The 14,770-nt window shown below is 49.1% G+C and overlaps 1 protein-coding gene across 3 annotated transcripts in view; it reads right to left on the bottom strand.

The window, feature by feature from the left end:
- Nucleotides 1-14,770, bottom strand: part of SIL1 (SIL1 nucleotide exchange factor) — a 99,618-nt gene that overhangs the window by 33,693 nt on the left and 51,155 nt on the right. For all 3 annotated transcript variants that reach the window (XM_086470917.1, XM_086470918.1, XM_086470919.1), the window contains 4 exons: nucleotides 10,917-11,037; nucleotides 9,564-9,660; nucleotides 6,513-6,704; nucleotides 1,890-2,011 (listed from right to left, as the gene is read on the bottom strand). In XM_086470917.1, coding sequence (XP_086327043.1) covers nucleotides 1,890-2,011; nucleotides 6,513-6,704; nucleotides 9,564-9,660; nucleotides 10,917-11,037 — 532 coding nt within the window. The remainder of the gene's footprint in view (nucleotides 1-1,889; nucleotides 2,012-6,512; nucleotides 6,705-9,563; nucleotides 9,661-10,916; nucleotides 11,038-14,770) is intronic.

Raw genomic sequence — 14,770 nt, 5'->3', positions numbered from 1 at the left:
CCTTACAGCCCACTGAGCTGTGGCACCTCTGGGCATTCACTGGGAAGTCGCACCACCTAACTGAGGCCCCTAGGAACAACCACGAGTGAAGGAAACAAACGACAACCCCTCAGAAAAACGCAAGACATCAGGAAATGCTTAGCGTGAAGTACTTGAAATGCCCGCTGCAGTTTAAATGGAGCACAGAGCAAGCTGAGAAAATGTATGAACAAACAAATTAAGCAGATATCGCAAAGCAGAAGAGTTGGCATGTAGGTGTCTGTTGAGAAAGCTTAAGCACAGCAAGGGGAAAAAAAGCAAACCCAAAACCCAGGAACAATATTCCTCATATTTTGGAACTGAGCTCTCAGACAATACGTCATCCAAACCACTCAAAATTACCATCTGCTAGAATGTCCTTTCAAGAAAAAAAAAAAAACCTAAAAGTTTCCAAAGCAGTATTTTAATATTGTCATATTAGAAAAGAGATTGTTTCTGCCCAAAGAAAGGCATTTGCAATTAATCGAGGAATACTAAATAAAACCATGAGATTCGTGGCCATTGCTACACGCTCATATGACAAGATAATGAATTTCTTGAGTTTTGATCACGTCACATCAGCTAAATCAGGAAAGTGGTTTAATAGCCCTTGTCATTTTGGAAGTTACCTGCAAATGTTGCCAGAGCCTCTACATGATTTTCTCGTTTTGAAACATATCATTAAGAGTCTACGTGCTACTAAAAAACTTAAGGAAACAACTACAATGTTACTTCAAACATTAAGATACACCAGAATATGAAGAGCAAGTCTGTGTTTCTGATGTGAAAGAGCACATCTTCTTGTGATAAATAAGTCAAACTGTTTCAAAATACAAGCTGGACTCTTTCCTGGTGTAAAGCCGGGCACCTGCTGCCGTCCATGAGGCCATATTACTTTGTGCATGCTGAGGACCAACTGCATCGCACACAAGATTGCAAAAGAAATGCAGATTTGTAGACTATGTATTAGACTAAGTGATAAATAATGTATAACGGTGGAGAAGGCATGGAATATAGATCTAATGGTCCCGACTTCCAGTCTTCACTCTCCACTTGACCTTGAAGACTGGGCCCATCCAACGCATTTCTAAAGCCTCTACACCTGTGAACGTGCAACACACACCCTAAAGCCCCAAAACCCGTAAAACAAAAAGGGCACCAACAAAACCCATTGAGCCCACACAGTAAGACCTGTACCGCTACGCATTACGCCCTAGCACGAGGCCAACTGGGCCCCTTTGGGCAACGGGCATCTTCCAATGAACTACAAACATCCTTCAGACCAGTCTCTTCTTGATTCGGCCTGCTGACCCCATTCCTAACGCCATGTCTAACCAACACCGCTTTGGTTACACCTGTGGGTCAGAGGCACACATCCATGGGGCTAAAAACTCCCTCCAAACACTGTGACAGTTGCTATATTTCCAAACCAGCTTCTTGCTATCCTAAAGCAGCCTGGGAGCAAGGAGCAGGAGGGAGAAAGGTGCTCTCTGGAGCGCTCATAACCGCACCATCCTCAAGATCTCCCCCCGAGAGGGCTGCCAAGAGGAGAGGGGAGGCAGAACTATTCTCCTAGGACTTCGTAAAAACAAGGAGCCCAAGGAAATCAAGAAACAATCATAGCTTCCACACTGAATTACTTCTGGCTAAGTCTAACAAGCAGGACGAGGATGCACCGAGGAGAAGACCAGGGTTAAGTGGTACTGCAAGGAAAGGGCTAGGCAGGGCAGAAGACAACTTGGTGTGTTGCAGGATGAGAGAAGCTTTCGGCTCCTGCTGTTAGCAATAAATCAAGAGAGATGAAGAGAAGCACAGAGCCCGTCTGCCCTCCTGAGGTTTTCACCCTCCCAGGCTGGTGAGAGAGAGCTCACCTGGACAGCGCAGCTCCCAGGACGAAGGCAGCGTGCTCCTTCAGCACGGCCTCGGTGCTGTTCAGCCCGTCGATCACAAGCTGGAGTCCACCCATGGAGAGGAAGTCCTTGGCATTGTCCACCTGGGAGAGAGCAGGTGCCCATCAGTACAAAACCCCCAGCCAGATTCCACTCAGCAACTCCCCGAGAACGCCTTGCTTCAGAAAGCACAGCGTCTCTTCCCTCCCAGGCTAAGCAGCGCTGAGTTTTAAAAGCAATTAATAATTAAAAGGGAACGACTGTGGCTTGAATTTCCTACAATACTGCCTGTGAGCAGTGGATGCCGTGGTTGCAGAAGCACAGTCTACTGACAGGTGGCTACCATCACATGCAGAAGGCATTGCCAAAAGCTCAGATACTTTGATTAGCTACCAAAACTATTCTTGACACTTATGTCGGTAATTCAGGTGATGTCAAAAATTCGGTAAATCTGACGATGACAAAAACCCCCCAGTTCTTCGCGCTCTCACCTGAACAAGTCTTCAGTGGGAACCTAGGGAATGGTATGCTTTGCGAATGCAATTAATTAACTGATACTCTAATTGTAGCACCAAGAGTTAGGAATGTTTGAGAGCATCAGGCAGCATCACCTCTGGTCGCTGGGGCCGACCAGGCACAAATCACGAGGGGCAGCTGCTCTCAGAGATTAGAAAAGGGCTCCGAGTAGCTCACAAAGAAAATTTAGAGAAACAACGCAAAGTAGTTCAAGTACAACATTCAGTCCAAAGTCAAACTGACGCATTCTGGTTTTCAAGGATTTCTTCTGCCGTCTAAAAGGGAACCTGACGAACGCTCAGAACTGTGCACACAAAAAATTCGCTTTTAGAATTTCAACATTTCTCCTCCCCGAAAGACAGGGAGACGATAGCATATGTAGATAGAAATAGAACCTAAAACCGAGTTATCAGCGAGGCAAACTGACCTTCCCGGCTCCAGCGAGCAGAGCGAACCGACGGGGTGGGAGAGAACAAACACCGCAAGGCGTGCAGGGCATGTCGGGCTCAGGCACCGCGCTCCAGCCCGAACCCTCTTCTAGTCAACAGTGACTTCAGTGTTATTTTCATCTCAACCGTCTACCTTCACCAAAATTGGCCCTAAGTCGGATATTTTAGGTACCCAAAAGAATGAGGAAGCTACATCACTTTCTGTCCTACAGGTATGCGTTCACCAAAGCAGGACCTGGGCAGCTACAGCTTGCCTCTTCTCCCCAGTGGGACAATACCCACCACTTGCTGCCCTTCTGCAAAGCCAGCGACAGAAAGCCGACCGCTGCGGGTCCGCCAGGGCTGGTTCGGGATTTGCAGCAGCAGCTTTTGTGTCCTTTCAGATCCTGTTCTTTTAACTGTGCCTATAAACAGGACCTGCCAGACTTTCCTGCAGGCCCACCTTTGCCTACAAAGAAATTTATGCAGCAACCCAATTTCAGCGACCAGTGGGTCCTTTTATTGCTCAGCCTCTGTAAAAACTCCGAGGCTGTTTTAATACTGGAATTGGATGTTGATTTCTGCTCAAGAGGGAATGCATAGACAGGGGAAGTTTGCATCCTGCATCAGTCGTGGTCAAACCAACTGTCACCGTAACCTCATCAGCACCCGAGTCCCCCAGGCCAGCCCCAGCGTTACCGAGACACCTCAACTGCAGAATATAAATTGTGCTGTAAAGCTTGTTTTGAAGATGATGATTCGTTGTTTTTTTTTTAACTGGAGTCTGTTGTGAGAGCTCCTTCCCTCACTCACGATTTGAAAACCAACAAAACCCCCAAAACGAACAACTTGAAGGTTTTAACCTCTCCGGGGAGTAGAGGATGCTCTGAGGCAGCAGCTCATGCCTCGATTCAGTCCGCTGAAACCGGCACAGAAGAAAGCCAAAGATCAAAAGAGCTCTTGAGTAAAGTACACAGGCAAGGTGGGCGAGGAGAGGGATGGGAGAAGAGCAAATATGACAGCAGTTATTCAGGGAGTGGCTTTGAATTGGAGAAGAAAGAAAACGGGGAGGGAAAGCGAGAGAGAAAATGTTAGGAAACGAGAGCAATGAAAAGCAGCATGTCAACCGTATGCAACGGAGAGGAAATTAGCAGTGAGAAATGGTGTAGCATGTCAGAGGAGGGGAGAGAGAAAGATAAGGGGAGTAAATAATTGAGAGAAAGAGCCTGCAACGCATGAGAATGGGTCTTGGCTCCGCACACTGCTGTGCCAGCACCGTTAATTCTGTTTATAAATGAGTTATGCTCTGGCCTCTTCACATTTGCATTTGGTTTTATGCGTTACAGATAACCTAGCAAGCCAAACCTTCCTGCTCTTTCTCCAAGATGGGCTCCCAAACATGCCAAGTTGAATCCTGACTGATGAGAAGCAAACCAGAGCTGGCAACCAAAAGCCGAGCAAACACAGAGCCCTTGGGCTGACTCTTCAAGAGCAGAAGAGAGCCTCTCTCCGCTGGCTCAGCACCGGCCACAGCTTCCCCTCCGCTCCCTCGCAGCCAGCTCGGAGGCACACGCTGCTTCACGTCCCAGCGCTCCTGCCCACACCACAGAGTGGAGAGCACCCTTTGGTGGCAAACCCTCCAGGGCACGGCATTTTCCTCTCGGGAGGGCACTCTGTGTCCCGGACGGCTGGGAGACGAACGATGATCAAAAGCTGTGGCACGTCACCAGTCAGAGGGAGGCCGGGGGACGAGGGAGCGGCAGAGCTGTCACCGGGCCCACCCGTAGGTGCACGCTGCCCTGGGCCACCCCACCTGCAAGGATGCCCGTCCTCCGGCGGCACGGCTGAGGCTGTGGCTCGCCGCAGAGGCTCCTGACAAGTTCAGCCCCTTCCAGGGTTATGCGGCACAAGCGTATTTGGCTGCTATTCAGTAATTACATTAAGCCAGTGCTGCTTAAAGTCAGTACCAAGCAGAGATAATGCTCTGGACGCATTCAACTGGCTGGAAGAAGAAAGAGGAGGAAAAGCCATGCTGGCTTAGAGACAAGTCATATTTCTTATCAGCTTCCTGCCTGATGAGAAGGTGCTGCCCAGCCATCTGCCCCGACAGCGCGGGCACAGAGCAGCGTTGTGATCGATGCACAAAGGAGCCCTCTGTGCTCCCTGCCAGCCTCCCTGCCATTTCCCCCTTTCTGACCGCTTTGATGCTGGATGTGGTTCCCTTTGATGCTCCAGTGCCCGCAGAGGGAGCGGGGACGGCTTCCCTACTCCTCTGGCCTCTCTGAAATTGTTTACCCCACCCCGTGCTGCAAGCAGGTGGGATTTTATGCTGGAGTAGTCCAGAACATTATGCTGGAATCCAAAGCACCTCAGCGTGTTTGGGGGTTGCTTTTTAGCATGCTGGCCTGATGCTCTGGCACCCTTAACCAGACAGAATTAGCCCTGAGTATAAATACAAAGCTCTTTGGGCGCCCATTGTTCACACTTATTCTCTGAGTCAGACAGATGCCGTCAGTGAAACAAAAGCACTGAGAACAAACAGCAAGGAAGCTTCTGCATGCGTATGACAGAGACTTAGCGTGGAAATTCAAGACAAAGAGCCCTGGAAAAAACACTTCCATTAGCTGATGCATGGCCTCCCTCTCTCAGCAGCATACCCTCTTCAGCTACCTTCCCCCAAAATACCACGTTTGGTTTTAAGGAGTGCCATTCCAGTGAAAGGTCCTGCACTGGCATCTCCCAAGAGTTGTTCCATTCACCCTCCAAAATGATAAAGTCATGGAGAGCAACACTAGAAACTCTCCCAGTCTGCTCCAGACTCTCCCAGTCGCTGGGGAGGGAGAAGCCCAGCCCTTTCCCATGAGGCAGAACACAGCCCCGATGCCCAGACACCAACCTAAACCGCCGCACGTGGGAAGGCACCAAGCACAAGGGAGGAGAGCGGTGTGCCCGCAGCCTGCGACCAACGGGAGGTACAAATGTGTGAGATAAAAGCAGAGCAAGAAAGATCAGAGAGAGGGGCTGGAAAGTGTGAGCATAAACCGGAGGAAGCAAGATTTCAGGAAATCAACCTCACACACGGCTCAGCTGATGCTCAGCAGCTTGCCATTCTCCTGAGTCTGCAGTCATTGTCACCACTGGCCCAGCTGTGAGAGACTCTACCTACCACCTCTGACCCACGCCAAGACAAAACGCAGGGTTTTGGGTGGCTGTCATCTTCCCTTGCACGAAGACCTTCTCTGCGAACTGATGAAGGGCACCTACCCGCAACCACAGAGGCTTTCGATGGAAGGAGCGAGAAAAGAATTATTTTCTTAGAAGCCACCACTCTACTTACCAAAAAATGGCAGACAAAACCCCATTTTGTAACATTCAGCGTATAAAAGAAGAAAAAGAGAGGGCAAGAAAAGAAGCCTGAGAACAGACAACAAATCAGGCAACGCTAACCCCTAGGAAACTCCTTGCTACTGGCACAAGCGATGATTTATTCAAACTTGGATATAAAATAAGCCTGCAGTAGCCCTCTGCTGTCTGTTATTGTCCCAGGATTATGATAATTAAGCAATTTGTATTACCTGATACCGATAAGCGAAATAAAACCACATTTATGACACCGTATCCCCTGGATTTTACACGGTAGTTACTAATGCGTTTTTGTTACCTGGTGAACATAATATTCAAGATCATAAAGCGCTGCTACTTTTTCATCCAGCGTGGAGGCGGAGCTGTTGAATTTACTGATTAATTTAACCATAATTTCATAATCTGTTTCCATCTTCACATTCATCTTTTCAAACTCCTCCTTCAGCTCCTCTATGGGTCGGAACTTCTTCCTCACCTCTTCCTCGTGGGCCTTGAAAGCAGAAGGAGGAAACCAGATGTGAAGGCAGGCGATAAAGAGAGCCAAGGCAGACATAGAAAGAAACCCCAGCGCCAAATTTGCAAGGGGAACCTTGTCTGTCTATGCAAATGCAAATGCTGCTGTGCATCAGAGACACAGGGGCAGCATTGGAGGGTCCTTCTGAGAAGCCCAGGAACCCAGTTATCAGGAAGATACCCACCTTGGGTACCAGCAAGCACTTCCCAAGCCTACTCCCAGCGCTTTATACACCATTTCTGCGTCCTACGTGCCTTCCAAAACAACGTCAAGCCCAGACACAGGCAGCACAGCTGTCCTCTGTTTGCCTGCGAGCGGACGTTCTCAAGACCTGACTGCAAAACGCCCTGAGCAACCTCCCTGATCTCGCTCGGAGCCAGCGATGGGGCTGGAGACCTCCAGGGGTCCTGTCTGCCCAGTGACAACAAAGGAGATCTGCTCAGATGCGTACGAAGACACTTTCATCGTCCCAATCACTTTCTCTCTCAGGCAAACGTAGGCACTCACTGCCAGGGGCAGAAGCTGTCGGAAAGCCAGGCGGGAGGCCCAGCTGCAAGACGGGGGCAGCTGAAGGGCCGTGCCACGGGGCTTGGCCAGGAGGCAGCTCGGCCTGCAGCCCGGCTCGTCCTCCTCGTACAAACAGCATCCCAAGGGCTGCAGAAAGGCGGGCGGTGAGAAGGGAAAGGCTCTGCCAGCGATCTGAGAGAGCCCCAGAGCCAGCAGAGACCAATTCGCCACCGTTGGCACTGGTGGCACTGGGACAGGTGGGTACAGAGCCGCCTGCTGCTGCTGCTGCAGGGGACGGAGGAAGCAGAGAGGCCAGGCTGACGATGGGCTGCCTCAAGAGCAGGAGAAAGCAAGAAAAAGCCCCTTTTTGAAAGGGATTCTGTCACCAACACCAAAATACGTTTTATCCAGGAGCGAGCCCTAACCGGAGGGGTGGCGCGGGCCGCCCTCGCCGCCGCGTGTGGCCGGACGCCGAGGGCTGGAGCCGCTGGAGGAAAAAAAAAACCCCACGGAGTGACAGAAGCGAAAGCACTGTCAATCTGTGGACCGGCGCTAATGACTCCTGGCCTAATGACTGTAAGTGCCGGGCGGCAACACAGAGCGCCACCCCCACCCCAGCCGCGCCGAACTGCTTTTGCAAGAGCAGCGATGGGAGCACGCTCGGTGTAACTCAATTTACTTTGACGCAGTTACTTCAAGGATGAATTTGCTCCCTGCAGGAGTGATTTTAAATGGAGTACTTTAGGTCCATTAGATGTAGCTGGTCTTAGCCCAGTTGCTGGGACAATAGCTATTCTAACAGGGTTTTTTAAAACATGGCTTATTTTCACATAATAGAGTATCAGTAATTTTTGCATTTAAATGACACTCATTTCAAGAAGTCCTGCTATCAGTAATGCTGGCTGCTACATAAATAATCTTACAGAAAATGAAATAATGCCCTGCTGCCAGATAGGGGGGTAAAAAGACTTTCTGCGACTCCAAGACGTTAGAGCCTTGACTCCTACCTCAGTTTTCCTTCGACTGAGACAACGTCAAGGCAGCAGAGGAGCCAGGGCCTAAGGAAATCCTGCTGAGTGGAAGAGGGGAAAAAGGCTGTGATCCACCTGCTGAGTCGTATATCATCCCACCAGCGTCATGCCAGTGGCTGGGGACCAGCTCCAAGCCAGCAGAGGGCTGAAAGCAGCACCTGTATTCCATTTTACTTTGGGTTGTGGACTATTTATAACTAATGGGAAACTTATCAGCTTAGATAAGGGAACTTCAGCCTTTGCTTCACCACGGCCACTTGGTTTTTGCTACCCAAGGCATGAGATTGGAAACTTAAACCACAAGATCACTTCTGGATCCAGCTATGCCAATGACAGGGGATGCTACATCCAGGGCTTCTCACCATCACCAAATCCACAACAGAAGCACCTCAGCTGCACGGCACTTTTTGTACTTCCTCACACTTAGGAGGACAGCGAACAGCGAAGTAAGTTCCTTTACAAATCCCGTCATTGTATGCGCTTTGGGGGGTCTGCAGGCATTTTTGTGAACCGAGGGGCAGCTGAACAAATAAATCAAAAAGCGATGGATAAAAATACATCCAGACAATGGAAAGGAAATCAGCCTGTGGGTGTCCACAAGTGTTTGCAAGTAACTTTTCTGGACTATTCATTCAGGTCTAATGACATTGGTATCAGAAAGCTTAGAGGAGCAGCATCACACCAGATTGTTTACTGACCATACCTGCTTTGGGTTCACAGGGAAGACCCCATAGCTTCACTTGAGCATTGGTAGCCCGAATGGCAGTTAAGAAATCCGCTGTCTGGATGGCTCATGAGGACAGTTATGTGGGCACTGTGTCTGGTTTGCTAGTTGAGGCCTCACTCACTTGAGTAAAGACCAGAAAGCAGCAGCATCTAATGGCTGATCTGTTGCTAAACTGCTGATCCCACTCCACCACTGCAGCCCCTTTCCCCCTGACAGCCCAGGGGATAACTATTACTGAGAAACGCCCTGAACTGTGCGAACACGCTTAGGTATTTATTAGCAGCTTGCAACACCAGGCCTTTACGTTTGAAATGAACAAAATGGACCCAAACCAAAGTTTTCCATTCTTACAGAAAACCCAGGATTAGTACAAAAAGGGGTGAGAGTTTCCCAGGGAACTATTTCACTAGCAGGCTAGCAAAGGTCTGTTAGGTCCACATTCACCAGAAGATTAGCCTGCACAGTATTTTCCCAAGCAATTACTTTAACCATCGTGTTTCTGAGACGTGTAACGTAGGGTGTTCGCAGCCATGAACTGACGCTTCTTCACCAACAGGGAACTCTCCTTACCTTTCTTTCTGCCTTCTCACTTTCCTTCATTTTAGCCAACGCCTTTTTGAGCTCCTGGGATGTGAATGAATTTGAGTCAACATCCACCCTGCCCAGCCTTGCAGAGGAAACAAAACATGTTACGAGTGAACAATTCTATCCACAGCATTTTCATTGTGATATACTAGCAATGGATAATGTCAGGAGGAAAGCAACTAAAAGTGCTAGATTTCCATGAATCTCACTTAAAACACACAAAAAACCTCCATGCTCAAGAAAAGATTAGTCCGAGCGCCGTATTTCACACGTGGTTTGCAGGCACCTCACCCTGACAATGAAAAAAGGCCCCATAATCTGCATGCTGGCTCAAAATCTCAAGTCCTAACACAATAAAAAGAGCTGATTAATGTATGCCTCTGAATTTCACATTGCAATACAGAAAAGCAGGAAATGTTTCAGAGGAAAAACAAAAAAGCACCACTGTGCCACTAAATCACTGCTAAGGACTTGCAAGCTTTAACAGGGAGATTTACAGCTGAAGTTCTGATGATCATCATACACAAAGTTAGGGCAAGGGTAAATCCAAGCAGAAATTATACAGAAATGCTAAAACCCACGTTGTGTTGCTCTTTACTCCTGCCTCATTGCTTCAGAGAGTGTTTATTTGGGCCAGAAACACTCTTACACAGGAAAAAGGAAAGCCAACTGTTGAGGCATTATGAAGCTAAAGAGCCTCTCCATGCTCTGAACGGGAGTAACTGGGGGAGCGGGGAAAACAGTGGTAAATCCCACGCGCTTCAGGAAGGGAAGTTCCCCACCGCAACTAAACCTTTCTTTGTTAGGAGGGTGCCAAGGGGAAGGTCAGCACCAGTGAAACTTTCAAAACAAACTTGGAAACACGGGTGCAGGGAAAGCTGTGTGATCCAAGGAGAACGTGGGCAGTAACTGACGTGTAAACGAACGCCGCAAGCCTGCTGACTGCACCCAGCCAAAACCAGCGTTATCCGGCTCAGGTCAGCACAGAGCCCCTCACAATTGCTCTGATGGTTTAAGCTCTGAAAGTAGTTGCAGACCGACTGCTGCAGACCTTTCCGAGGACTAAATGTCATTCGAAGAAGCCACACGGCACATTTAGTTTCGGTGTGATGGCACGAGAAGCCACGCCGGTATCTCTGAATACAGACTCAGGGCATTTCTACCACCATCCCAAAGGGATCACAAAGGACAGGGCTTTGTTTTCAGCACTGCTGAACTCTTAAACCAGCAATTAAGTCCCGGGAAGAGACAGCACTTGAATGCACCAGGGAACCTGGCCTCTAAGAAAAGACACGAAACCTGCAGCCCAGCCACCCCCGACGCTTCGCATCACCGTACCTTTTCCTTCTTCTCTCTTCTCTCGTGTCGCTTTTTCCATTTTCGCTGTCTGGGAGCTTGGCTTCTCTGTCTCCCGTCTGCAGATTTAATCGTACATGGGACCCTGCAGGAACGGCCTGACCTACAAACAAAGGTCAGGTTATTTTAGGGCACGTGCACCACTTCAGCTTTGCACAGGAAGGGCGACCTGAAGACGCGCGCTCCTACCCGAGAGAGAGAGAGAAAAGCCTTGTCCCACACAGTGAACAGGAGCAGGCCCCCCGCTGCCACCCACTCTCCCCTCCAGCAATGCCCCTTTGACCCAAGTGCCATTTTGACCTCACAGTGGTGCCACCGCGACCCACTGAGCGCGTCCCCGTGCGGCCAGGCTGGCCCTGCGCCGCAGGGAGGAGGGACCTCAAGCCCAGCAGAGCACCGGCTTCCTCCTCCCTCCCGGGACAATTTCCAAGAGAGCACTGAAACTCCACATCAGAAGCAGATTTGGAGACTCGATGGAGAGCGGGGAATCAGTTGCTGATTGGGGTAGAGAGCCCAAAATACAGCTGCCAAAGCGAAATCAAAGCTTACTGCAGAGTACAGCCAGGTACGCTGAATATCAAGTGTACCGAGGCGAAGCTGTGCTGGTTTGGAAATATTGTATTAAAAGGAATATATGATCACTACTATCCACCAACAAAAATACAAGGAATACATTAAGCTTTGGGTTTAAATGCAGAAAAGATGGGAACTTCAGGCTGTTTTTTCTTGGTCACAATTCACCACAAACACATCACGATGGCCAGCCGTTGCACCAGGATGGAGGGATGGCATGAAAATATTTGGTTGCTTCTTCTTAATGTTGCTTCATCTTCTTTTAATGCAAGAAATCTGCCTGCTTAGGAGAGCAGGGTTGCAGCTGAATAAATATGGAGATCTTGGCTACATGCAGACAGACAGAGAGACACACAGCTAATCATGCTACTCTCTCTCAATGGGGTTTCCCTGTTCAGTCTTGCCTTTATCTGTTTCCTTTCACCTGAAAAGATGCCTAGGATAAAGTAATACGGCATGCAGGAGACAGGTAGCATCTCCTACCAAAGGGAAGCAAAGACAAGGATAATTATTTCATACAATAAATACATGTTCTCAAAGACAAAATCCTCTAGTCTAGGGAACGACCGGATTGATCCTTCCCTCTTCAAGACCAAAGAGACATTTCACTGATCAAAGGACCTGGTGCTTCCTACATAAGACTGGGATGTTTGTCACAATTCAGACAAAAACATTTCAAAGCCTAAAGCCATCCAGCAGGTATAAATAAATCTAGAAAAAAAAAAAAAAAACCAGGAAACCCCATTTTGGAGGATTTCCTATTAAAACATTTCTGATAGCTCCTCTTTCTCTCCACCATATTCTGTCCCTAGGAAGCGCTGCTGGTCAGATATGCGAGGGGACAGCGGGGGTTCTCTTCCCACCTCAAACTATGCAAGGACAGGCTAGATATGCCTCCTCCACACTCGGCAGGCTTTCCATCGATGGACCCAAACCTCCTCCCGCTCCTTGTGACAGGCAGGAGCTTTAATCTATACGTCTATCTAGAGGAGCATCTTCCCACTCTGAAAAGGTGAGCTTTGCAGGAACTCGCTGCGATAGCGAGCTGCCCGCCTGCAGGCGACGCAGCCGGGACAGGCCGGTCAAAAAGGAGCTGTAGGATCTCCAGGAAAAGGACAACACCGCGTCTCCTCTCCCCGTTTCAGAGGACACTGAGGCAGGGTCTGCCAGCAAGGAAAACAGAAATAGAATTATAAAACGGCATCGTGTGCTGAACATACAGATGCAGGGGGACGTGTTCCTCGTCCGCAGGCGCAGACACCACTTGGGGGAGAAAGCGGGAGGCGAGCTGGGTCCTTCCCCTCCCAAGGCCAGCAGCTTCCCTCGCCAGGTCACCAGCACTGGGACAGCCCAGGCCACACGCACGGCACTCACTGAAGCAAATCCCGAACTGTCAGACGCAGCCAGAAATAAACGTCCCTGTTAGCAGAGTACAGAATATTCTGTCTGTCGTGCTCCCGGTGCATCTGGCCGTGCTAGTTCATCGCTCGGTTGCCAGGGGAGAGGAACGAGGCTGAGGGGCTCTGCTTAAAAGAAACATCAAAGGGGAAAATAAGGGAAGAGCCTCCAGAAGGGCTGAGCGACTCCCCTGTGACCGGCCCTCCCAGTTTCTCTTTGCAGAGAGCGGTCAATAAAAGAAAACACGAACCCCGGGGTGCGCGAGCTCACAAACGCAGCACCGCCAAATCAAGGAGGTTGCCATCGGAGAAGACACAAACTTTTCCGGCTTCTGCTTCTTTGTACTTTCCCAAACGAGATTTGACCGAGACCACCCAAACCCCAGAGCAGACATCTCAGCCTCGACGTATTTAAGCGGCTTTCGTTGCTGCGGGGATTTCTTCTCACCACCGCGCGCAGCAGCGCAGGTTCGCGCCACAGCAGGACAAACATACTGCTTTACCAAATAAACCAAGACAGACACCTCTGTTTTCAGCAAAAAGATCGGCGTAGTCGCTTAAAAATATCCCACACGTTTGAGACAGGATGAGGTCTTCAGCCTTGTTTAGTTTGGGGTATTTTGAAGTATTATTCATAAAGCGTGTTTGAGGGTGGGTTGACTTGAACAATGTGATGAAAATTGCTGATTTAAACGTGCAAGCTGGAAATCCTGCATTTTAATCATGTTTTAATACGTAGCTTCTAGACACTTCCCTTAAAAATAGTTGATTCTCTGACTCCTATAATTTGATACTATTCAACAACTGGGAGCATGCACCGGAGAGACACATATTGTAAGCAATTACACAGCTTCACATGCTGTTAATACAGAATCACACTCTTAATAGCTTTTTTTCTTAGAGGAATTCATTTTTTACTTATTGTTTGTATTAAGTTGCATTTGGGAAATGAAATTCAATTTTAAAATATAAAAGCAAGTTCATATTTAAGCCATTTTCTGACCTTTTTTCTCCTCGACGCCCTAGAAAGACAAAAGATGTCTATCCAGACAGGTGTGCATTGCACATAGGTGTTACTGCACGAAGCTCAGTGGCCTCACTTTCCAGAGATCTCCAAATCCTACAGCTGCTAGATCTCATCCTGTCCTACTCCCTCGCTCCTTATAAAGGGAAAGAAGGGTTTTCAGTCTAATTAATTACCCACCTCCAAATCAAGTACCCAGGGAGTACAAATAGCTGTGAAAACCCCGCCACGAACCTGCAGAACAGCTAGAGCTGTCGGAGGAGGAAGCCGGCAAACTCCTTCCCCCACAGACAGTTTGTATTCTCTACCACTTGAAAAATATCCCATACTTGGAATTTTTTAAACCACAACTAAAATGACTTGAATGTGTGTTACTGCGTCAACTTGGGTTGAGGGATCTAAGAGAAAGCCACGGGGTGTAAGCAAACCACCCCGTGTCCCTGACGGGGACGTGTCACCCGCCTGCCCCTCAATCACTCAGCCCTCCGCCTTGCAGCTAAAAAGACAGCATCCAACAGCTGAAATACTTCCAGAGGATAAAAAAAAAACCCTCACCACTGCACGAGTGACAAGGTATTTATTGGGAATAAATGTCAACGCAAAGCAACAGCGTTTATTTTCCAAGCAGGAGACGCTGATCCTGTGGCAACGCGCTGCCAGGACGGCGTTATTCCCGTTCTGGATGGAATCCCTTTATCGGCTGCAGAAGCATCAGGACAGGCTCTGCTCTCCCGCACGAGCCGGAGCGCGATTGCTTTGACTGACACCCCTCTCCGGACAAACCGCCCCCGCGCCTGGGTGCTGCCACAGGCGCGAGCACCCGCAGCCTAAAAACCCCTGGT

The sequence above is a fragment of the Leptosomus discolor genome, chromosome 10 (assembly GCF_034619465.1).
Source record: "Leptosomus discolor isolate bLepDis1 chromosome 10, bLepDis1.hap2, whole genome shotgun sequence".
Lineage (NCBI taxonomy): Eukaryota > Metazoa > Chordata > Aves > Leptosomiformes > Leptosomidae > Leptosomus > Leptosomus discolor.
This window is presented reverse-complemented; position numbering and strand designations above follow the sequence as displayed.